This window comes from Heptranchias perlo, chromosome 30, assembly GCF_035084215.1.
Source record: "Heptranchias perlo isolate sHepPer1 chromosome 30, sHepPer1.hap1, whole genome shotgun sequence".
NCBI lineage: Eukaryota > Metazoa > Chordata > Chondrichthyes > Hexanchiformes > Hexanchidae > Heptranchias > Heptranchias perlo.
The window spans coordinates 8,708,975-8,732,521 of record NC_090354.1 but is presented as its reverse complement, the minus strand read 5'-3'; the positions used below and the strand labels follow the sequence as shown (position 1 = coordinate 8,732,521).

The 23,547-nt window shown below is 44.0% G+C and overlaps 1 protein-coding gene across 1 annotated transcript in view; it reads right to left on the bottom strand.

Moving 5' to 3' along the window:
• Positions 1-20,337, bottom strand: part of LOC137299880 (gap junction delta-3 protein-like) — a 115,410-nt gene extending 95,073 nt beyond the window's left edge. Inside the window, exon 1 of the mRNA XM_067968850.1 lies at positions 18,914-20,337. Coding sequence (XP_067824951.1) covers positions 19,445-20,302 — 858 coding nt within the window. The 5' untranslated portion in view covers positions 20,303-20,337 and the 3' untranslated portion in view covers positions 18,914-19,444. The remainder of the gene's footprint in view (positions 1-18,913) is intronic.
• Positions 20,338-23,547: the final 3,210 nt, after the last annotated feature.

The following is a 23,547-nucleotide window of genomic DNA, read 5'->3' as shown; positions in this document are numbered from 1 at the left end:
AGTACATGATTTATGTTCTGTAATATTTGCACAATGTAGGTTAATCTCTATTTACAAACCCAGACTTTAACAAGTACAGTATGAATATTTAAGTTTTTATAGGTTTTCTCTGTCGAAACTCTGCCTGGACCAATCTGCATCACTAGGAGTGGAACAGCAGAGTTGCAAAAATCGCACCTGCGTGATGTGTCAGGACTGTATTTCTGCATTTTTTCCCCATACAGAGAAACAAACTGGTCGATAAAACGCTAAGTGTGGAGTTTGCTTTTACCTACAGATTCAATAATAACTTTCAAAAGGGAACTGGATGAATATTTAAAGGGAAAAGATTTACAGTGCAATGGGGAAAGAGCAGGGGAGTGGAATTAATTGGACAGCTCTACTAAAGAGCTGGCACAGGCATGATGGGCTGAATGGCCTCCTGAGCTGTATCATGATATTACCGCTATTTTTCTGCAGTGTCGCAAAGTCCTGGAAGACTGTAAATGTTGACAGGGAACAGGAAGCTCTGCTGCATGGCCATTGTTTGTTTGTATAAATAGGGGGAATTATGAAAATGGATCCTGATTTTCAATAATATGGAGGCGTTGGGTGAGGAGGTTTGTATCTATCGCATTGGAGTGGGAGGGAGGCTGGAAATCATATTACAAAATAATTGGGTTTGGAAAATGTTCAGCCATATAAAAACACCATGGAGGGTCATTTTCAACTTGGGCGTTAAACTGTGGGAGTGGAGCAGATCACTAACCCATCACCAGCCCGATTTTCACCCAATATAGTCGACTGAAATGACTATTGGGTGGGTGATCCATTCACCAGCTTTACGCCCAGGTAGCAAGTTGACAGTCTACCCCCATGTTATCCTCGGCCACCTGGTAAATGCATTGTTCCCATCGCTGGTCCCCACAATGACACCGTCACACGTAGTGATAGTGAATGGGTAGATGATGGGTCCAGGGCCATGATTCCCCACCTCACCTCTGGAATTCAGCTCTTTTGTCCATGTTTGGACCAAGGCTGTAATGAGGTCTGGAGCCGAGTGGTCCTGACGGAACCCAAACTGAGCATCGGTGAACAGGTTATTGGTGAGTAAGTGCCGCTTGATAGCACTGTCGACGACACCTTCCATCACTTTGCTGATGATTGAGAGTAGACTGATGGGGCGGTAATTGGCCGGATTGGATTTGTCCTGCTTTTTGTGGACAGGACATACCTGGGCAATTTTCCACATTGTCGGGTAGATGCCAGTGTTGTAGCTGTACTGGAACAGCTTGGCTAGAGGCGCAGCTAGTTCTGGAGCACAAGTCTTCAGCACTACAGCTGGGATGTTGTCGGGGCCCATAGCCTTTGCTGTATCCAGTGCACTCAGCCGTTTCTTGATATCACGTGGAGTGAATTGAATTGGCCGAAGACTGGCTTCCGTGATGGTGGGGATATCGGGAGGAGGCTGAGATGGATCATCCACTCGGCACTTCTGGCTGAAGATGGTTGCAAACGCTTCAGCCTTGTCTTTCTCCAGTTTACCCTTTAGTTTTCTCTTTTTCTACCTATCCTGAGCCTAAGGTTTCTTGCTGGGGTACGGTGCCGTAGGCAAATGGCTGCCCTGCAATACCTTCTCCAAGTGGCCATTCTCCATGGATGAGCCTGGAGTGAGTGTAAGAATGCTCCCAGCACGGGACAGCAATCAGGAGCTGGGACCTCGGTGTCAGGCCAATTATTCCTCTTCCCTAGTCTGGAACACGCCGGACGCTCAGTTTGCACTTATCCTTGTCCCACCCGAGTCTGGCTGACTCACTGTAGACGAGGGATTGATCCTGAGACCTTTCCAGTTCTGAATGCTCGAGTGACACATCAGTGAGCCGTTGTGGGAGGAGTGAGTGAGAGGGAGGGAGGGAGTTCCACAACACTCAGTACCATCATCCACAGCCATCATGGTGGAAGGGGTAGAGTTCTATTTTAAGTCATGCAGTATTTTCATCCCCAGGAGGAGGGGAGAACATTTATGTTTGAAGGATCCTGAGTATCTATCACTCCTGTGGGTGCAGTAACAATAAAATATAATGTTTCCTGATTTGTTTTTAAAACAAGCTGAAATCGATATTTGGAGTATTGAAGCTATTTTTCAAGGACTGCTGTAACCAGGTGTATATTTTTAAATATCTTTTTGTTCTTCTGATCTGCCGAAATATTTTCTCAGACTTTTCTGCCAACACGACTGAACGTAGAAATAAAAAGGAAACCTGTGAACGCTGAAACTCCAATATTAAAATGCTGCAAATCGGCTTCAGAAAGAGTTAATGCCTCGAGTGGGACTCTCCATCGGAACTGGTAGCTTCACCTTCAGAATCCCAGTGTACAATTGCTTCTGTCCCTGTATATAATAATCCTTTGGGGAAACGCTTTTCGAACCAGATGGGCACAAGACTCTACGACACTGAAGAAACAAGTCAGCGTCTGTGCCTGGGCTGGTTGGTGCTGGGGATATGGAGGGAATGCCGACTGTTGCAAATCCAGCACCAGCAGAAATGATGATGCTGAAAATTACCACTGGCATTGAATGGAAGAAAAGAAAACATTCTCAAGGTGAATAATTCAGGCAAGATTATTTTTTTAAAACAGAACTAAAATCTTGGTGGGGAAAGAACATCCTATTGCCATATCTGATACAAAATGGCTTAGAAAAGATAAATCCAGATCCCTATTTTTAAGTTAAATCTGCTGAAGACAAGACTCCAGCTGTAGAGAAGAAAAATTAAGCCCCCTGAGCGATGTTAAGCTGTATCTTGGGTCAACTTTAACTGCACTTACTCAACTTGGATGAGGAAGCTCTGACTTCCGTAGACACTCGCAGTCCTCCCTGTCACAGCATCTAACTCCTTGAATGTTTGCAGAGTTTTCCTCTATTTCCCTATCCAGAAGACCATTCCAGGTATTAATCACCCTGTGTGAAGAAGTGTTTCCTGACATCAGCCCTGAACTTACCATTTAACACTTCGTACTGTGCCCCACCTTGTCCTGCAGTCGTAATTCAACTTAAAAAAAAGTGCTCTGAATTTACCTTTTCTATTCAACTTACAATGACAACTTGCATTTATATAGCGCCTTTAACATAGTAAAACATTCCAAGGCGCTTCACAGGAGTGATTATCAAACAAAATTTGTCACCAAGCCACATAAGGAGATGCTGGGACAGGTGACCAAAAGCTTGGTCAAAGAGGTAGGTTTTAAGGAGCATCTTAAAGGAGGAGAGAGAGGCACGGAGGTGGAGAGGTTTGGGGAAAGAATTCCAGAGCTTAGGGCCTAGGCAGCCGAAGGCACGGTCGCCAATGGTGGAGCGAATAAAACCGGGATGCGCAAGAGGCCAGAATTGGGGGAGCGCAGAGATCTCGGAGGGTTTTAGGGCTGGAGGAGGTTACAGAGATAGGGAGGGTATCACCCGTGAATTTTCTAGTCTATCCCCATAACTCATCCCTCTGACACTAGGGGTCAGCCTCGACACTGGCCCAGGAGATTGGCTCTTCTCTGCACCACCTCCTGGACTTGGGTGTTTCCCTAATGCCTTGGTGACTAGAACTAAACAGCGTTCTTCAGCAGCGGCCTTACCAGAGCACTGTACACTTGCAGCGTGAAAGCCTCAGACTTACACTGATATGGTAACATAGCACCACATTCTGTAAGCTTTATTGATTGGTGTTCTGCTGTAACTGGACATGCTGAATGTTGAGGCTCCTACCACTCCCAGATTTTTCAGTTTGTACATCACCATTCACTCAAGGTGTGACCTGCATTCTTCCTTCCATTGTGTAGTACCTTGCAATTATCTGAATTGAATTTCATCTGGTATAATTTTACCTAGCTGCAAATTTTGTTTAGGTTCTTTTGTAGTTTTTGGCTGCGTCATCACACTTGACTTCCTTCTCCTTCCTCATGCTCCAGCTTAGAGTTATCTGTGAAGGTGACCAAATTGCATTCCATTTCTAACTTTAGGCCGTTTTTGTAGACTAGGAAGTTGTACGTGCACCCTCTCCGATCCATGTGGCACTCCCATCTCTCTAGTTCGGATAACACTCCAGGTTCTGCTATTGATATCCTCTACTCCAAGCTCCTGTAGCAACCTTTCATGGGGAAACATAGAAAATAGGAGCAGGAGTAGGCCATTCGGCCCTTCGAGCCTGCTCCGCCATTCAATATGATCATGGCTGATCCTCTATCTCAATACTATATTCCCGCTCTCTCCCCATACACCTTGATGCCTTGAACTTTATGAAAAGCTTTCTCGAGGTTTACATGCACTGTGGTAGGGCTTTCAAATGTCAACTTAGGATGTAATTTTCTCGAGAAAGTCAAGGAAGTTGGTCAGATAGGATCTGCCCCTTCTGAAACCATGTTGACTGCCATTTATTACATTATTTTCATACAAGTAAATGTCCAGTTTGTACCTGATGATCAGTTCCATTATTTTGCTGATGTAAGACTAATGCTTACCCTCATTTGAAGGTCATTGACACATGGATTTGTTTTGACTCAAGTGTGACCATCGCATTCATTGACTGAATCATGATGATGGCCTGCAGTTTGGAGATTGTGGGGGACATTTTCCTGGGTCTGCACCTGGATGCAGCAACTATCGGCAGATCAGGTGGGTTCCTTTATGGATGGGTTCCTTTAGAGGCAAGTGCAAACCCAAGAAAATCTCCCCTTAAGCCTCTAATCTCACTTAGTTACCTCAGGTATTTACTAAACATTCATCCACATTGTTAATGCAGGAAAATTGTTAGTGTAAACCCTGTGACTGCCCCTCAGTAACTGTGCAGTAAACTCACAGGGGCCTGAAGATGAATCCCTTGGTGACTGTATTTGTAAATGCTCCCTCAGATTTCTCAGCAGCTAAAAGAGAAAAGAGAGGTTTTGGATGGGACCCTTCATCAAAAGTTGGTGAAAAATGTTAACCTGTCTTTCCTCTTTCAAATTATATCTGGCCTGCTGTGTATTTCCAGTTTTCCAGCATTCAATGCTATTTTTTAAATTCTTCCAGATTTCTACTGAGGGTATTTTGTTTATTATTTGTAAGTTTGCTCCTACATCTTTGGCATTCAGTTCATTTTCCATGAAATAATGGGCTGTATAAAGAGCTGCTTTTATTTAGTTATTGTTAATTAGGTTTTAACATTTTTTAAAAAATGCCAGTTACTATTTCCATTGCGACAACGGTAATTCTTTTTTCCAGCACCAGAGGGCACCAACAGTACGAGGGTTCGGTTTTGCCTGGAAACAAGTGCAGGTGGTCAGACTGCAGGAATAGTTCAGGATATATTTCCTGACTTTCACTGTTTTGTTATAAAGGTTTAACTGGCATGTACCAAATTCCTGTCTGTACTATTTTATGAGTTAAAATTGTGGAGATAGAAACTTGGTACGAGCCTATTAAGCTTTTATACAAAAACAGTTACAATCAGAAAATAAACCTATAAAGTACAAATGTAAGGAATCTTACAACACCAGGTTATAGTCCAACAGTTTTATTTGAAAATCACAAGCTTTCGGAGGCTTTCTCCTTCGTCAGGTGTAGTGTGGGATTCCTTGAATGTTACCGCATTTATAGTCAGAGAACAATGCCTGGTGATTACAGATAATCTTTCCAACTGCCCGTTGTCAAGGCAATCAAAGTGTTCAGATAGAGAGATGTTACATACAGGACCACCGAATATACAAACGGCCAGAACACAAAACAGAGAGAGAGAGAGAGAAACATCCGAAAGGAAGAGAAAGAGAGAGAATGACCCGTTGTATTAAAAACAGATAACTTTTTTTCGCTGGTGGGGTTACGTGTAGCGTGACATGAACCCAAGATCCCGGTTGAGGCCGTCCTATAAAGTACAGGCTAGCGACTTCCAGCCTTGCGCTCTCTACCATCAAGAAGGATAAGAGCAGCAATATCATGGGAACAACATCAACTCCAAGTTCTCCTCCAAGTCACACACCATCCCGACTTATGGTTTCGACTCCTTCATAATCGTTGGAACAAAATTCTGGAATTCCCTCCCTAACACCATCACGGGAGCACCATCAGCACAAGGACATCAGTTCAAGAAGGAGGCCCAGCACATCCTGCTCAGGGCAACTAGGGATTGGCAAGAAATCGGCTTTACCAACATCACCCACCATACTGACAACAAATATAAAAATAGCCTACAAAGTGACTATTGCCAATACGGAAAGATCTTGCATTTATATGGTGCTTTTCATGACCTCATGACATCCCAAAGTGCTTTACACCCAATTAAGTACTTTTTTGAAGTGTAGTCACTGCTGTAATGCAGGAAACGCGGCAGCCAACTTACCTGCAAGAAGGTCCCACTAACAGCAATGAGATAATGACCAGATAAGCTGTTATTACTGATGTAGGTTGAGGGATAAATATTGGCCAGGTCACCAGAGAGAACTCCCCTGCTCTTCTTCAAAATAGAGCCATCGGGTCTTTTACGTCCACCTGAGAGGGCCTTGGTTTAATATCTCATCCGAAAGACGGCACCTCCGACAGTGCAGCACTCCCTCAGAACTGCACTAAAAGTGTAAACCCAGAAAATGTGCTCAAGTCTCTGGAGTGGAACTTAAATCCACGACCTTCTGACTCAGGGGCGAGAATGCTACCAATGAGCCACGACTCAGTGTAAGGCACACAGATGAATGATAGTTAAGGTGCCAGAAAGTAGCTGGTGCCCATGGAACTGTTCCCTGGCAAAGATTCCACACTTTCAGGAGAGAGAACTGATGAAAAAATAAAAGCTGATTTGGAGAACTATCCTAATTACTTTCGGACGTTCTGTTTGTTTTAATTTTCAAACCTTTTTGTGGTGAGGGGGTGGCTGTAACTGTGCTACAATTAAAACTAAAAAAATTAAAAACTTAAAGAAAACTAGAAATGGCCGTGCAGGCAATGTGGCAGGACTGTGGCATGTGGGAGTTTGTGGACTGCGAGACTGTCCCAGATTGCCATATCTGAAGGAAATGTCTCCGTCTTGAGTCACTCCAGCTCAGAGTCGACGAGCTGGACTGTGATTTAGAGACACTCCGACACATAAGGGAGGGGGAGGAATTTTTGGATAGTTTGCTCCAGAGTACGGTCACATCTCAGGGGAAAGCACAGGTACAGGAAGGGGAGGGTGTGACTGTTAGTCAGCAGGGCAAGGGGAACCTAGGAGAGGTAGAGAAGGAGTTCCTATCCAATAGGTATAATGTACTTGCTATCTGTGAGGATGAGGATGAAGGCTGCAGGGTGGACAGCCAGAATGCTGACCATGGCACCGCGGGGCAGGAGGCAGTCCAAGGTGGTGGGGGGAGGAGAGGAACAGAACAGAAAGGTTGAGGTCATGAGGGCTTCGATAATTAGGGGGATAGCTCACGTCCTCTGCAGTTGCGACTGAGAGTCCAGAAGGGCGTGTTGCCTGCCTGGTGCAAAGGTTAAAAATATCTCAGAGCAACTGGAGAGGAACTTGAAAAGGGAGGGGGAAGATTCAGTTGTCGTGCTCCATGTTGGGACCAATGACATAGGGAAGAAAAGAGAGGTGGTCCTGCTAAGAGACTATCAGAAGTTAGGAACCAAATTAAAAAAACAGGGCCTCACACGTGATAATCTCGGGATTACTGCCCGAGCTACGTGCTAGTTGGCATTGGGATAGACAGATCAGGACGGTGAATGCGTGGCTGAAAGACTGGTGTGGGAAGGAGGGGCACCAGTACTGGGACAGGAAGAAGCTGCACCGTTGAGATGGGCTCCACCTGAACTGGAATGGGGAGGAGCCAGATGTAGTATGGATAACTGAAACATGGCTACATAAAGAACAGGACTGGCAGTTAAATATTGCAGGATATAAGGGGTGCTAAATTGGGCCGTGTAGCGCCCGTTGCTTTGACGCTACACGGCCTCTCTGACATCCAAATAGCGTCTTGGATGCGCACGCACGTTTCCAGCATGACATGATTTAAAGTGCTAGACACTATTTTGGGACTTAACGCTCAACTCAACGCACAGTCTGAACCCTGACCATCTGAACGTGTCTTAGAGTGCCTGGAGGACCCCACCCCCACCCCCACCAGCGCTATTTAAAGGGACCATGAAGGATTTAAAGGTTAGTGGCTGGATTATTGCTTCCTGCTGCCGAGACATTTGTAACTGTTTTTGGAGGTCTCCTATACTTGAATACTAGGACTAGGGGACATAGCCTAACATTTAGAGCCAGGATGTGCAGGAGTAAAGTTAGGAAATGCTTCTACACGCAAAGGGTGGGAGACGTTTGGAACGCTCTTCTGCAGACGACAGTTGATGCTAGCTCAATTGTGAATATTAAATCTGAGATTGATAGATTTCTGTGGACCAAGGGCATTAAGGGATATGGGGCTAAGATGGGTATATGGTCCACCATGATCTCGTTGAATGGTGGAACAGGCTTGAGGAGCAAATGCCACTGCCACTTGCTGCCACCTGATATGCGCCACCTTGTCCTGCAAGAAAGCGGGACATGTGTCTGGGTGATGTGCCAGTCATGGTTGAATAGCTGCCAGTGTGTGTGAGTTGTGGGTGGGTGGCTTGCAACTGTGGTAATGTGTAAGGGTGAGAGGAAGCATCTGATTGGAAGAGTTGAGTACTGATGGAAAGAGTTTGTTGGTATGTGGGGGATGGGGGTGTAGTGCGTGATGCAGTTGGTAGGAGCCGCCATTTGACAGTTGACCTCACTCACCTTGACCACTCATGTCAAAACATTGAACTTCTTCCTGCACTGCATCCATATTCATGATATGGATGCTGTGCGCCTGACATTGACTTCATCCCCCGCTGCCTCCCACTGCCTTTTGAGTATATGTCTCAAGGGCCTCTTGCCCCCCCGCCCGCGGATATAGGATGTCCCTCCTTCTGCCCACCTCTTGCACCAAGGCCTCTAGTGCATCAGCAGAGAATCTTGGTTCATGCACTCTCGCAGGCCTGGTACAAACTCAGATGGGCAGATTGGTGAGGTCTGGCATGCAGATTGGAGGATGTGGGATTTAGTAGTGCGCAACTTTTATTCAATGTTTTAACATAACTCATCAGTATGTAAACATAGGGATGGGACCTGCATCTGTATTTTACGTGTGTGATGTCTGATCTCCGTGCAGACACTAGACTGTTATTTTCGGAAAATAACAGGTACCAGCTACCTTTAAAAGATTTCTAAGAAACATCCTCCCTTTAAGAGATTGAGCTCCCCCTGGTGTTGGAAAGTGCAAATTGCATTGATTCCACATGCAAGGTCCAGAATGGAATGCTGATTGCAGGTGAGTCCTCGGGCCGGCCGAAACTTGTGTCCTGCCTGCGCAGGGGTCATTGGGCGTGGAGTAATAGCGCATCACGCTACCTACGCCCAAAGATGGCCCTCATCCAATTTTTCCCCCAATGTATCTGGAAAGGATAGGGAAGGAAGAAGGCGGGAGGGGTAGCTGTCCATTTAGAGACAACATAATGGCAGTAGAAAAAAGGGGCATAACTAACATTAAGATAGAAACAGAATCCATATGGACTGAGACAAAGGATACGAAGGGATCGATCGCTTTAATAGGTATATTCTACAGACCATTTATTAGTGACAGGGAAGTGGAGGAGGAAATATGTAGGCAAATCTATGAAATGAGTGAAAGATATCAAATAATAATCCTGGGAGATTTCAACTATCCCCAAATAAACTGGCAAGGACAGGTGGAGAAAGGGGAATGGAGTTTTTACAGTGTGTACAGGACATTTTTTTTACCCAGTATGTAAGAAGCCAAACAAGAGAGGAATCACTGCTGGATCTAGGAATGGGAAATGAACCAGAGCAGATAAGAGAAGTAAGTGTAGGGGAACATCTAGGCAATACCGATCATAACATAATAAGGTTTAAAATTTTGACTGAGAAAGACATAAGTAAGACAAAGAGCAGAGTAATAGATCGGGGGAAAAAGCTGATTTTGAGAGGATGAGAATGGAACTAGGGAAGGTAAACAGAACAAAAAATTGACAAAGAGACAGAACAGCTGTGGGAAATATTTAAAACGGTGATCAATAGAGTTCAGGAGAAATACATTCCTCTAAAAAACAGGAACAAATTAGCCAATAATGAAACACCGTGGATAAATAAAGATAAGGGTAAAATTGAAACTAAAGAAAAAGACACACACTAAGTACATAAACAATAAAGGAGAGGATGACAAAAGGGAATATGAAGAGATTAGGAAAGAAGTAAAAAAAACAATTATAAAAAGAAATAGCAAAGTATTCTACAGGATCATAAATAACAAAAGAAAAAGCAGGATAGGGATAGGGCCACTAAGGGATGCACAAGATAAGTGGGAAAGTAAGCTAAGTGGGAAAATAAGCTGTGAGGAGGACGCAAAGAAGCTGCAAAGGGATATAGACAGGTTAAGTGAGTGGGCGAGAAGGTGGCAGATGGGAGTATAATGTGGGGAAATGTGAAATTATCCACTTTGGAAGGAAGAATAGAAAAGCAGAATATTTTTTAAAAGGTGAGAGACTAAGAAATGTTGGTGTTCAGAGGGATTTGGATGTCCTTGTATACGAATCACAGAAAGTTGACATGCAGGTACAGCAAGCAATTAGGAAGGCAAATGGTGTGTTAGCCTTTATTGAAGGGGGTTGGAATATAAGAGTAAGGAGGTCTTGCTGTAATTATATAGGGCTCTGGTGAGACCACACCTGGAGTACTATGTACAGTTTTGGTCTCCTTACCTAAGGAACGATATACTTGCCTTAGAGGGGGTGCAACGAAGGTTCACTAAATTAATTCCTGGATGAGAGTGTTGTCCTATGAGGAGAGATTGAGTAGAATGGGCCTATAGTCTCTGGAGTTTAGAAGAATGAGAGGTGATCTCATTGAAACATATAACATTCCTAGAGGGCTTGACAGGATGGATGCTGAGAGGCTGTTTACCTGGCTGGAGAGTCTCGAACTAGGGGTCATAGTCTTAAGATAAGGGGTCGGCCATTTAGGACTGAGATGAGGAAAAAATTCTTCACTCAGAAGGTTGTGAACCTTTGGAATTCTCTACCCCAGAGGGCTGTGGATGCTCAGTCATTGCGTATATTCAAGACTGAGATTGATTGAAAAATTGGACATTAAGGGAATCGAGGGACATGGGGATAGGGCAGGAAAGAGGAGTTGAGGTAGAAGATCAGCCATGATCATATTGAATGGCAGAGCAGGCTCGAGGGGCCGGATGGCCTACTCCTGCTCACATTTCTTAAGTTCTTATGTTCTTATAAATTCACAGGTAATGACAGCAAAATGTCAGAAGTATTGAAGAGTTACTTTGCCTCAGTATATACCAGGGAGACTAACATAGTGGGCATGACATTAGGAAAAGAGATCAAAAAAGATATAAAGACATTTAAGATAGAAACTAATCAGACTTAAGAGGATAGAATCCCAGGTCTGGATGAATTGCACCTACACATATTAAAATAAGTTAGGGAAGAGAGAGCAGAGGCACTATTCCATGTATATAAAAATTCATCAGAAAAGGGGATAGTGCCAGAGGACTGGTGGACAGTTAATGTGATTCCTATATTTAAAAAGGGAGATAGAACAAGTCCAAGGAACTATAGACAAGTTAGCTTAATGTCGGTAGTAGAAAAGATAACGGAATCTTTACTCAAAAATGTTAAAGAAAAACATCTAGAAAATGAAAATATAATAAAAGAGTAGTCAGCACGGATTTCAAAAGGGAAAGTCATGCTTGACCAACCTTATTGAATTCCTTGAAGAAGTAACAGAAAGAGTGGACAAGGGTAATGTAGTAGATGTAATATATTTGGATTTTCAAAAGGCCTTCGATAAGGTACCGCATTATAGACTCATGACTAAGGTCAGAACAGAAAACAGAGAGTAGGGGTTAAGGGTAGCTACTCAAACTGGCAAAAGGTGGGAAGTGGTGTTCCACAGGGATCGGTGCTGGGACCACTGTTGTTCACAATTTACATTAACGATTTGGACTCGGGAATCGGAAGTACAATTTCAAAATTTGCGGACGACACCAAATTGGGGGGGGCGGTGTGTAGTTAATATAAAGGAAGAATGCGACAAAATCCAAGAAGACACTAATAAACTTGCAGAATGGGCATGTAATTAGCAAATGAATTTCAATATAAATATGTGAGGTAGTGCATTTTGGTTGAAAGAATAAGGATATCACATATTGCTTGGTTCATAAGTCTAAATGGGGTAGAAAGCAAAGGGATCTAGGGGTACAGATAAACAAATCACTAAAAATAGTGATGCAGGTTAATATGGCCATTAAAAAAGCAAAGCAAGCACTGAGGTTTATTTCTCGAGGGATAGAACTGAAAGGCAGAGAAGTTATGTTAAACTTGTGTAGAACCTTGGTTAGACCACACTTGGAGCACTGTGCACAGTTCTGGTCTCTATATTATAAAAAGGATATAGAGGCATTGGAGAAGGTGCAAAAAAGATTCACACGGATGATACCAGAACTGAGATATACTTATCAGGAAAGGCTGAACGGACTGGGGCTCATTTCTCTAGAAAACAGAAGCCTGAGGGGTGACCTGATGGACATCTTTAAGATAATGAAAGGGTTTGATAGGGTCGACATAGAGAAAACATTTCCACTTGTGAGGGAGTCCAAAACTAGAGATCATAAATATAAGATAGTCACTAATAAATCCAATAGGGAATTCAGGAGAAACTTCTTTACCCAAAAGAGTGGTAAGAATGTGGAATGTGCTACAAGGAATAGTTGAGGCAAATATAATAGATACATTTAAGAACATTAATAACATTTAATAAGCACAATTCTGGTCTCCATATTGTAAAAAAAGATATAGAGGCATTCTGGGGGTCACCATTGACCAGAAACTTAACTGGACCAGCCATATAAATACTGTGGCTACAAGAGCAGGTCAGAGGCTGGGTATTCTGTGGCGAGTGACTCACCTCCTGACTCCCCAAAGCCTTTCCACCATCTATAAGGCACAAGTCAGGAGTGTGATGGAATACTCTCCACTTGCTTGGATGAGTGCAGCTCCAACAACACTCAAGAAGCTCGACACCATCCAAGATAAAGCAGCCCGCTTGATTGGCACCCCATCCACCACGTTAAACATTCACTCCCTTCACCACCGGTGCACAGTGGCTGCAGTGTGTACCATCCACAGGATGCACTGCAGCAACTCGCCAAGGCTTCTTCGACAGCACCTCCCAAACCCGCGACCTCTACCACCTAGAAGGACAAGAGCAGCAGGCACATGGGAACAACACCACCTGCACGTTCCCCTCCAAGTCGGGTGACCAGAACTGTACACAGTATTCCAAGTGTGGCCTAACTAATGTCTTGTAATACTTCAACAAGATATCCCAACTCCTGTATTCAATGTTCTGACCAATGAAACCAAGCAAGCTGAATGCCTTCTTCACCACCCTATCCACCTGTGACTCCACTTTCAAGGAGCTATGAACCTGTACTCCTAGATCTCTTTGTTCTATAACTCTCCCCAACGCCCTACCATTAACGGAGTAGGTCCTGGCCCGATTCGATCTACCAAAATGCATCACCTCACATTTATCTAAATTAAACTCCATCTGCCATTCATCGGCCCACTGGCCCAATTTATCAAGATCCCGTTGCAATCCTAGATAACCTTCTTCACTGTCCACGATGCCACCAATCTTGGTGTCATCTGCAAACTTACTAACCATGCCTCCTAAATTCTCATCCAAATCATTAATATAAATAACAAATAACAGCGGACCCAGCACCGATCCCTGAGGCACACCGCTGGTCACAGGCCTCCAATTTGAAAAACAACCCTCTACACCCACCCTCTGTCTTCTGTTGTCAAGCCAATGTTGTATCCAATTGGCTACCTCACCTTGGATCCCGTGAGATTTAACCTTATGTAACAACCTACCATGCGGTACCTTGTCAAAGGCTTTGCTAAAGTCCATGTAGACCACGTCTACTGCACAGCCCTCATCTATCTTCTTGGTTACCCCTTCAAAAAACTCAATCAAATTCGTGAGACATGATTTTCCTCTCACAAAACCATGCTGACTGTTCCTAATCAGTCCCTGCCTCTCCAAATGCCCGTAGATCCTGTCTCTCAGAATACCCTCTAACAACTTACCCACTACAGATGTCAGGCTCACCGGTCTGTAGTTCCCAGGCTTTTCCCTGCCGCCCTTCTTAAACAAAGGCACAACATTTGCTACCCTCCAATCTTCAGGCACCTCACCTGTAGCGGTGGATGATTCAAATATCTCTGCTAGGGGACCCGCAATTTCCTCCCTAACCTCCCATAACGTCCTGGGATACATTTCATCAGGTCCCGGAGATTTATCTACCTTGATGCGCGTTAAGACTTCCAGCACCTCCCTCTCTGTAATATGTACACTCCTCAAGACATCACTATTTATTTCCCCAAGTTCCCTAACATCCATGCCTTTCTCAACCGTAAATACCGATGCGAAATATTCATTTAGGATCTCACCCATCTCTTGTGGTTCCGCACATAGATGACCTTGTTGATCCTTCAGAGGCCCTACTTTCTCCCTAGTTACTCTTTTGCCCTTTATGTATTTGTAGAAGCTCTTTGGATTCACCTTTGCCTTATCTGCCAAAGCAATCTCATGTCCCCTTTTTGCCCTCCTGATTTCTCTCTTAACTCTACTCCGGCAATCTCTATACTCTTCAAGGGATCCACTTGATTAGATGAAGAGGAGTGGGAAGAGGCTCATGTGGAGCATAAATGCCGGCATAGATCAGTTGGGCCAAATGGCCTGTTTCTGTTTTGTGGACTCGATGTAACTCGATGTACAATTGCAACTTGTAAGATATCAATGGATTTAGATTTAGATTGTTTATATATAAAATCCCTGGCCAGTAATCTCTCTAAGAGGAATGTGGACACTCTAAAGTCATAAAGCTTGTCTCTTCTCAATGGGAAAAAAAGGTTATTTTAAATTATAAAGGGCACACAATTTTAAAACAAGCAATTTACACTGAACACATATGGCAACATGTAGAAAAATACATTTATAAAACGATAATAAAAATTATATTTGATCATTACAGATAATAATGATGGGAGCTGAAGCAGCGAAGATATTGCTTATGGAGGAATCCAGACACATGTGAAGATTCAACCCAATCGCACAGTTCCAATCAGCATCCCTGTCCATTCCCAGGATTGAGCATGAAAGGCCTGCTCCGAATATTAAAAAGGTGACATTTCTTGACAATTTAGTGACACTTCTATCTAGATTCTGATGCACTGAGGGCAGCAGAGCAGTCAGTTGTGCTGGTGCTCAAAACTATGCGTTCACACTAGGTGAGTTCCTGATCTCAGCTGAGTTGCCCAGGGGAAGGAATGTTACAAAGCAGAGGTCTGGTAAATTCTTACTTGGAGGGAAACAGAGGTCGAGCAACCCCAAGCTGCTCTTAACACAATGAGAGTACAATAATAAGAGGCCTGAGAGTAGGTTACAAGTTGCCCGCTGTCTTGGCTGGAGAATGGTGTGTTGGAGAGATGGGTTGGGAGGAAATAAAATCTCGTTTCATTGTTCATCCAGGTGATGCATAATGTGCTGGAAACTGGGTACACAGGATTAAGTTCATAGTTCAATTGGTCTGTTCTCAAGTGGTGGGATGAATCAAGAGCAGATAGGAACATAGGAACAGGAGTAGGCCATTCAGCCCCTCGTGCCTGCTCCGCCATTTGATAAGATCATGGCTGATCTGTGATCTAACTCCATATAGCCGCCTTTGGCCCATATCCCTTAATACCTTTGGTTGTCAAAAAGCTATCTATCTCAGATTTAAATTTAGAAATTGAGCTAGTATCAATTGCCGTTTGCGGAAGAGAGTTCCAAACTTCTACCACCCTTGGTGTGTAGAAGTGTTTTCTAATCTCGCTCCTGAAAGGTCTGGCTCTAATTTTTAGACTGTGCCCCCTACTCCTAAAATCCCCAATCAGCGGAAATAGTTTCTCTCTATCCGCCCTATCTGTTCCCCTTAATATCTTATAAACTTCGATGAACATCATAGGAGAACGGCCTGTTCCCCAGGGATAACTGCATCACTCTGTCAACATCAGATCACAGTGTGGACATTTTCCAAGCACACTGCAGTCGTCTTTGTAATTTATAGTGATATTTAAAAGAAAACAACAAGGATTATGCAAAGTGAATGGAAGAAGCACCATCCCACACAGGAGACCTTCTTTTCAGATTTTACTCTTTTTAAACTTTCCCTGGGAATTTTTCAGTTTCTTTTTAAGATCAAAGTAAAAATCGACAAAAGATAAATCTTTGAATTTTCCTCAGGATTATTTATGTTCTTTCAACAACAAAAAAAGAGCCAGGAACTTGTATTCGTTCACTCACTGAGTGAGGCAAACAGGCTATAATTAGAACTGAAAATTAAAGCAAGGTTTTATTGAAGGTGAAGCTGAACATTTGATTTAATTTTTGAGAAGGATAGGCCTTGGCATCACATCGAGCAGATGTCAATGGGCCATTGGGGCAGGGATATGGGCAGCTGAGATACAAATAGGTCACTGAGAAGAAATAAAAGAAAATAAAGAAAGACCTGGGCAACTGAGGGTGGGTGATATCACGGACCCTGGCAGCTAGGGTTGCCAACTATGGTTGAACGTATCCCTGGAGGTTTTGTCATATGACTTCCCACCTCCAACTGCTCCGCCCAGTAAAAGTCTTTTTCCCCATCTCCAATATTTTTAAAACTAATAAATGAAATGTTCAAAGAATTTTTTTTTTAAATACTACTTTTTAATGCCTCTATGATTTTTTTCCTGGGTTGCTCACAATAGTGCTCAGGTTGATTCCTGGAGACTCCAGGAGATTTGGCAACCCCACTCACAGCAGAGAGAACGTGTAAACTCAATTTGTTAGATGAAAATTAAAGGAACACATAATTAAGAGCAAGCTTGCATTTATATAGCACTTTATCACATCTAAGAAACAACTGAAAGCATTTCACTTACAATAAATTACTTTGAAAGTACTCTCTTCTGCAGGCAAACACAGCAGCCACTTTAGACACTGCATTGAGATGAATGACCCGTTTATGGTGGCATTGGTTTTTTTTATATTCGTTCATGGGATGTGGGCGCGCTGGTGAGGCCAGCATTTATTGCCCATCCCTAGACTGTGGAAGACTGTTGATCACCTGGAAAATTCCCTGCTTCTCTTCCAAAGTACCTGGAGATCTTTAATGTCCAACTGAGAGCTGGATAAGGCCTTAGTTTAACATTGCATCCAAAGGCTGTCCAACCTCCAACAATACAGGACCCCCTCAGTCCTGAAGTGTCAGCCTGGATCTTGTGCTCAAGTCCTAATATGGGAGCTTGAACCCATGATTTTCTGACTCAGACACAAGAGTGTCATCACTGAGCCCAGCTGACACTTACAACGAGGAATGATTTCAAAATCCGGGAATTGGTAAAAATGAAAAACTTTACTTCAAAAGTGTTTCGCAGATACAGAGGTAAATAAATCTAGTAGTTCCTGAAATTAGGGATGTACTTTATTTCTGGTTGGGTAACCTCCATTTTCCTCCCAATTCCCCTGGGCCAAGCCAGATGTCTTCACCACCAAGTGAATAACCTGCTCCCAGGTATCTACCTCATCGTTTAGCCAATGACCCCCACCCCGCTTATTCTCTCTCTTTCTGCATGGGAGAGGTCTGATGCTGCTCAACAGTTTCCCCAGAAGCACAGGTGAGATAAAGATTCGGTCGAGTAGGGAGAGAATGTCAAGTGTGTGCTCCCTCCCACCTCTTGTGGCAAATGTGACTTGGTGTTCCAACATGCTGTTCCACCGCATTAGTTAAAAAAAAATCATTTTAATCACATACAAGGATGTAGAATCAGAAGCTTTACCTACAGGAGTTAGAAAGTGCACGACAAATAGTGCCAGGAATTCTCACACACTTCATTACAAATAAATGTCACTCTGTTACAGTGCAAAGTTGGTACCAGCCAACTCCGGTTAAAAACTAATAACGTTGTGGTTTTTTTATGCTTTAATTTTCTTGTCTCCTCATGGTGCCGACTCTTACTGGGTACTGATACCCTCTGGCAGCCCACCCAAGTGGCTGTCAGGGTTGCCAACTCTGGTTGCTCGTATTCCTGGAGATTTCGTCACATGACCTCTTGCCTCTGACCGCCCCCCCCCAGTCAAACAGCCTTTTCTCCCCCCATCCCCAATATTTTTATAAATAATGAACAAAAGTGTTCTAAGATATTGAAAAAAAAAATCACCATTTTTTTTAATGCACCTATGATTTATCTCCCGGTTTTGCTCGCAGCAGTGTCCAGCAGATTAACCTTCAATTCCCGGAGACTCCAGGACCATCCTGGAGGGTTAGCAACCCTATGTGTGAGCCTGGACACAGTCAGCAGGCTATTTAACTGTGAGGCATATCACGTTTGAACCCTTTTCTGTCCTCACCCAACATCCATTCACTTTCCAGCAGGAGTCATTGGATAATGATTACAAACAGGACTTCTGACCCAATTTTCCCCTCCCTAACCCAGGGGTCCTTACTGCAAACCAACTAAATCAGCACAGACCTGGCTTGAGTCTGGCACCTTCTCGTCAGTCGCACGCTGTCTTACCAACTGTGCAGTTGGAGTGGCTGCTGCTAACACCTTGTGGCTACAGCTTGTTGTTTTAGCCAGATTGCTGCCCCTATTCTGCAATTACCATCCAGTGGCTTCAGTTAATGTGTGTTCCGGTGAGGTCCATGTGGGTTTATCAGGGAGAGTCGGCAGTAAAGGAAAAGAAAAGGGTCAGGAGTTTTCAACATAAACAAAATAAAACATTAAAAAAAATGTATCTCCTACCTGCTAGGAGACACTTTGTCACTTTTTTTTTTCAATTCCACGGGGACCTGCTATTTTGTATCTCCACATTTATCAGGCGACTACTTGGCTTTTCAAACTGATTTCTGTCACCGACCAAATACAGTCGGCTCTATTATAGACTCCACCAACTCACTTATCCCTCCCCCCGACCCCGAGGGAGCATTTTCCCTGTCCCTTAAAAAGGTGATCAAGTTAAATTCCAGAATATCTCTCTAACCTTCACAACTTCACAACTTCCATTGTCCAACAACGGCCAATTAAATAACCAGGTCAATGATTAACCAAATAAAAACACAAGCATCATGAGAAAGAGAAACTTGAATTGGATGAATGCCAATTGCTTTAGTTTTACAATCATCACCTCACAGAAGGTCTTGGACAGATCCAATTTTTGCACCTTTTACTTTTTTTAAAAAAGATTCCATTCTCTCTTTGTCATTTTTTTGCTTGTGATTCCAAAGCTGCCTGATACCAAATTCAGTGGTTGATTAGATCTTGCATCAGTTCCTCTTAGACACTAAGAGGGGGTTTCTTTCCACTTGATTGCGAGGACCTCCCACTGTTACTACTGCCCAATGATTTGGTCTTGTGACTGGACTCCCTATCAGAGCGGTTGGTGTTGTGGTTCATCGTATCTGTCTTGTCCATTAACTGGACTGAGTGCGGGTCCCTCCCCTTCTCGTAGTCGCTATTTGACCTGTTCTGTTGCTCAAGGGCTTTCAACGGCCTCCGATGGAACAATTTGCGAAAAATATGTACCAACTCAACAAGGCTGACAATTGCAGAGAGGACGCCCACTATAAAATAGAACACCAAAAACACTGTCTTCTCCATCGGTCGGGAGACAAAACAATCCACAACGTGAGGGCAAGGGAAGGCAGTGCACAGAAACTGGGGCTCGATCGTGAAGCCATATATTAAATACTGAGAAACCATTAGGCCAATCTCAGCCAGCAGGCGCAGAAAAACATGAATAATGTAACACTTTTGTATTCTTGGCAACCCATCAGTGGCCAGCTCTTTTCTTTGGACAATGCCATTTGTCTCTTGCTTCTCTTCATCCTTCGAGGACTGGTGCACGGCATAGACCACAAAAAGCAGGGACGGGATGGACAGAATCACGATGTGGAACACCCAGAGCCTGTAAGGCGAGATCGGAAACGCCTTGCTGTAACAGACCTGCTTGCAGCCGGGCTGTAGCGTGTTGCAAGCAAACTCTTCTTGCTCGTCTTCAAAGATATCATTTCCGACTGTGGCCAGAACAAGAATTCGGAAAATCATCATGAGGAGGAGCCAGATGCGACCCAGCATAGGGGCATAGCTTTTGATCGAATCCAGCAGTTCGCTCAGGAAGCTCCATTCTCCCATTGTAACTCAGCCCGCTTTTTGTTTTTTGTTTGTTCAAATCTGCAGAAAGGGATCAAAAATCATTAATCAGAGACCCACCGAGCGACTCAATTAACACTGTCAATTTCCTCGCCTTAATTGCTAACTTAATTACTGCCGGTTTAGCACTACGGTCTCATATTCACTGTAAACTAGAGGGAGACTGATCCCCATGTCTGGGCTGGATTCGAACTCGGGCCTCAGCAATAAAATATCCGTCATGTAACACACTGTCCCGCCAACCAAACCAGAGAAACAGAACTTCACTGTGTCAGTTGATGGATTTGAACCCAGATTCCAGAGCTGGAGGAACAGTGCTTTTGAACAGTGTGAATCAGACCCCAGTTATAGAAGACTTCCATTACATCCCTCTCCGCACTGAATTAACATGCAGGTCCTACATGTGAAAGGACTATGCCATAACCTACTCCAGGTTCCCCAATCAGTGGAAGGTCTCCATCCTAGCTATCTGGGCTGGATTCAACTCCAGGTGCCAGTGGTGAAAGCAAGATGTAATACACTGACTCAACCGATCCCTGAATTCGACAAAGCTGATCAAGGTCATGTGACCACAAATAGTTCCTGCCGGAAAGTGGGGAGAAAGAAGTTGCTGGGATACCTCTGTTAACTTTCTACCAAAACACAATTTGAAACTGAGACACTCATGGTGTTTTGTTTTATAAATCTTTCTGAAATGTTGCTAAGGAACGCCAACATTAATTCTGTCAAACAAATGTAACATCTATAACACTGAAAGTCTGCAGCAAGTTCCTCAAAAACTTAACTCCGTCATTGGGGAAAACATGATTATAGGTTTGAGCAAAATACCTACAGGACAGCACTGTGCAGGAATGCACTTAATCTCCTAATCTCTTGTTATTAAGCAGTCAACGAAAGTGTCTAGTTGCATGTCATTTTATTGATTTGAGCCTCCTTAGTAATGTATTGTTCTCTATTGATAAAACTATTGCTTTGTGCAACTTTCTCCCCCTGTCCCCTGAGGGTGTTGACTCACATGATCCTACTAGCACCAACAATCCTCCAGTGGACCCGAGGTTCTGTTCTTCATTCTACCTGATAAACATAGTAAATCTTTAGAGACTCCATTTCCCGGTGCAGAGTCTCACTTAAGAGAACGTGGACTGGCGAACTGAATGTGGAGGTCAATGTGGCTAACTTGCGGCGTTCCCGATTTTCCAATCGTTCGAGAAAATTGGCACACTGACTCCCAAGTTTGATTCTCCGATCCATGCTCCCATCAAGCAGAGTCTCCAACAAGAGAGAGTCTAACCACCTCCCCTTGACATTCAACGGCATTACAATCGCCGAATCCCCCACCATCAACATCCTGGGGGTCACCATTGACCAGAAACTTAACTGGACCAGCCATATAAATACTGTGGCTACAAGAGCAGGTCAGAAGCTGGGTATTCTGCGGCGAGTGACTCACCTCCTGACTCCCCAAAGCCTTTCCACCATCTACAAGGCACAAGTCAGGAGTGTGATGGAATACTCTCCACTTGCCTGGATGAGTGCAGCTCCAACAACACTCAAGAAGCTCGACACCATCCAGGACAAAGCAGCCCACTTGATTGGCATCCCATCCACCACCCTAAACATTCACTCCCTTCACCACCGGCGCACTGTGGCTGCAGTGTGTACCATCCACAAGATGCACTGCAGCAACTCGCCAAGGCTTCTTCGACAACACCTCCCAAACCCGCGACCTCTACCACCTAGAAGGACAAGGGCAGCAGGTACATGGGAGCAACACCACCTGCACATTCCCCTCCAAGTCACACACCATCCCGACTTGGAAATTCCTTCATCGTGGCTGGGTCAAAATCCTGGAACTCCCTTCCTAACAGCACTGTGGGAGAACCTTCACCACACGGACTGCAGTGGTTCAAGAAGGCGGCTCACCACCACCTTCTCAAGGGCAATTAGGGATGGGCAATAAATGCCGGCCTCGCCAGCGACGCCCACATCCCATGAACGAATATTTAAAAAAATGTTTACCCCAATAAATTTTAAGAGGCTATTTGACTTGATATCTGGGCTGAAACCTGTCCTCATCGTTAAGAGTGATCAGGAAAAATTCCTGACTATTTTTCCCCTCCCCTATGCAGGGTGCTTAGGCCAACTTTAATGCCCCAGCTGTTGTCCCATTTGAGACTGACTAACCCAGCACAGACTAGGAATCAAATTTGGGACTCTGCTGTTCTATATGGCTAAGTATAGGCAGTGGCGGTACTGAACTCTACTGTTCATTGGTCAATCTCTACTCCCTGTGCAGGCTTACATATGAAGAATAGACACCATTAGCTGTTGCCACTCATGAATGTCATGACTTACCACCTTCAGGAGAAGAGAAGCCAGGAGAAGCAAACAATTCTTGCAACTCAAGATTCAAGTTTGTCAGAAGTTCGTTGTTTCCTGAGCTTTTATGAGATTGTTCACTTGCAATGTGTCAGCAAAAGCAACTCGCCCTTAATGTGCTTAAAACCACCCCAAGAGTCTTCACAAGATGAGGAGGGGCGGTGGGGGGGGGCAAACCCGAGCAGACATACTGAGACTAGTTAGGGGGGAGTGTGCGAAGTGAGATCATGGAGGATTTAGAATTGTCATGGAAGGTTTAGAAAGAGAATTATAGAATGTGGGGGAAAAATGGCAGAAGTTCCACCCATAATAGTAAAGCAGAGGAAGAGGGGGCAAAGATGCACGGTTGGATTTAGCAGCAGGGATGCAGTGCTGGAGGAGGGGGCCAGGGTATCATTAAACTACAGGACTTGGGATGGGGAGGGGGGTTGGGAAACAGATTTCTTCTGCAACTCCATTCACTCAACCCTGTTTATTGTTGTTCTGGATTTGATCCCCTAAAACATTAACAAATGATTTTGTAGATGGAAGAAGGTCCTTCTCACTAAAGGCACGCAAGAGTTTTCAATCTTTCCTTTACTAGAGTTGTTAACACCAGCAGATTTCCACTTTGAAATTCTTAGCCCTTTGAGCAGCAAGTCTATTTACTATGGACCAGTTGGAGCCATATATTTAAATATTTGATTTCACTTCTGGGCAATGGTAAATCCTTACGTGGCACAATCACCATCATTTTTCACCAGGTGTAATGGCCAGCACACAATCATTAGTCCCTAAATCATAAGGTCACTTTTCTTTTTCGCACGATCCTAATGGCCTCGTTAACCTACACCCTCCCCTCAACACAT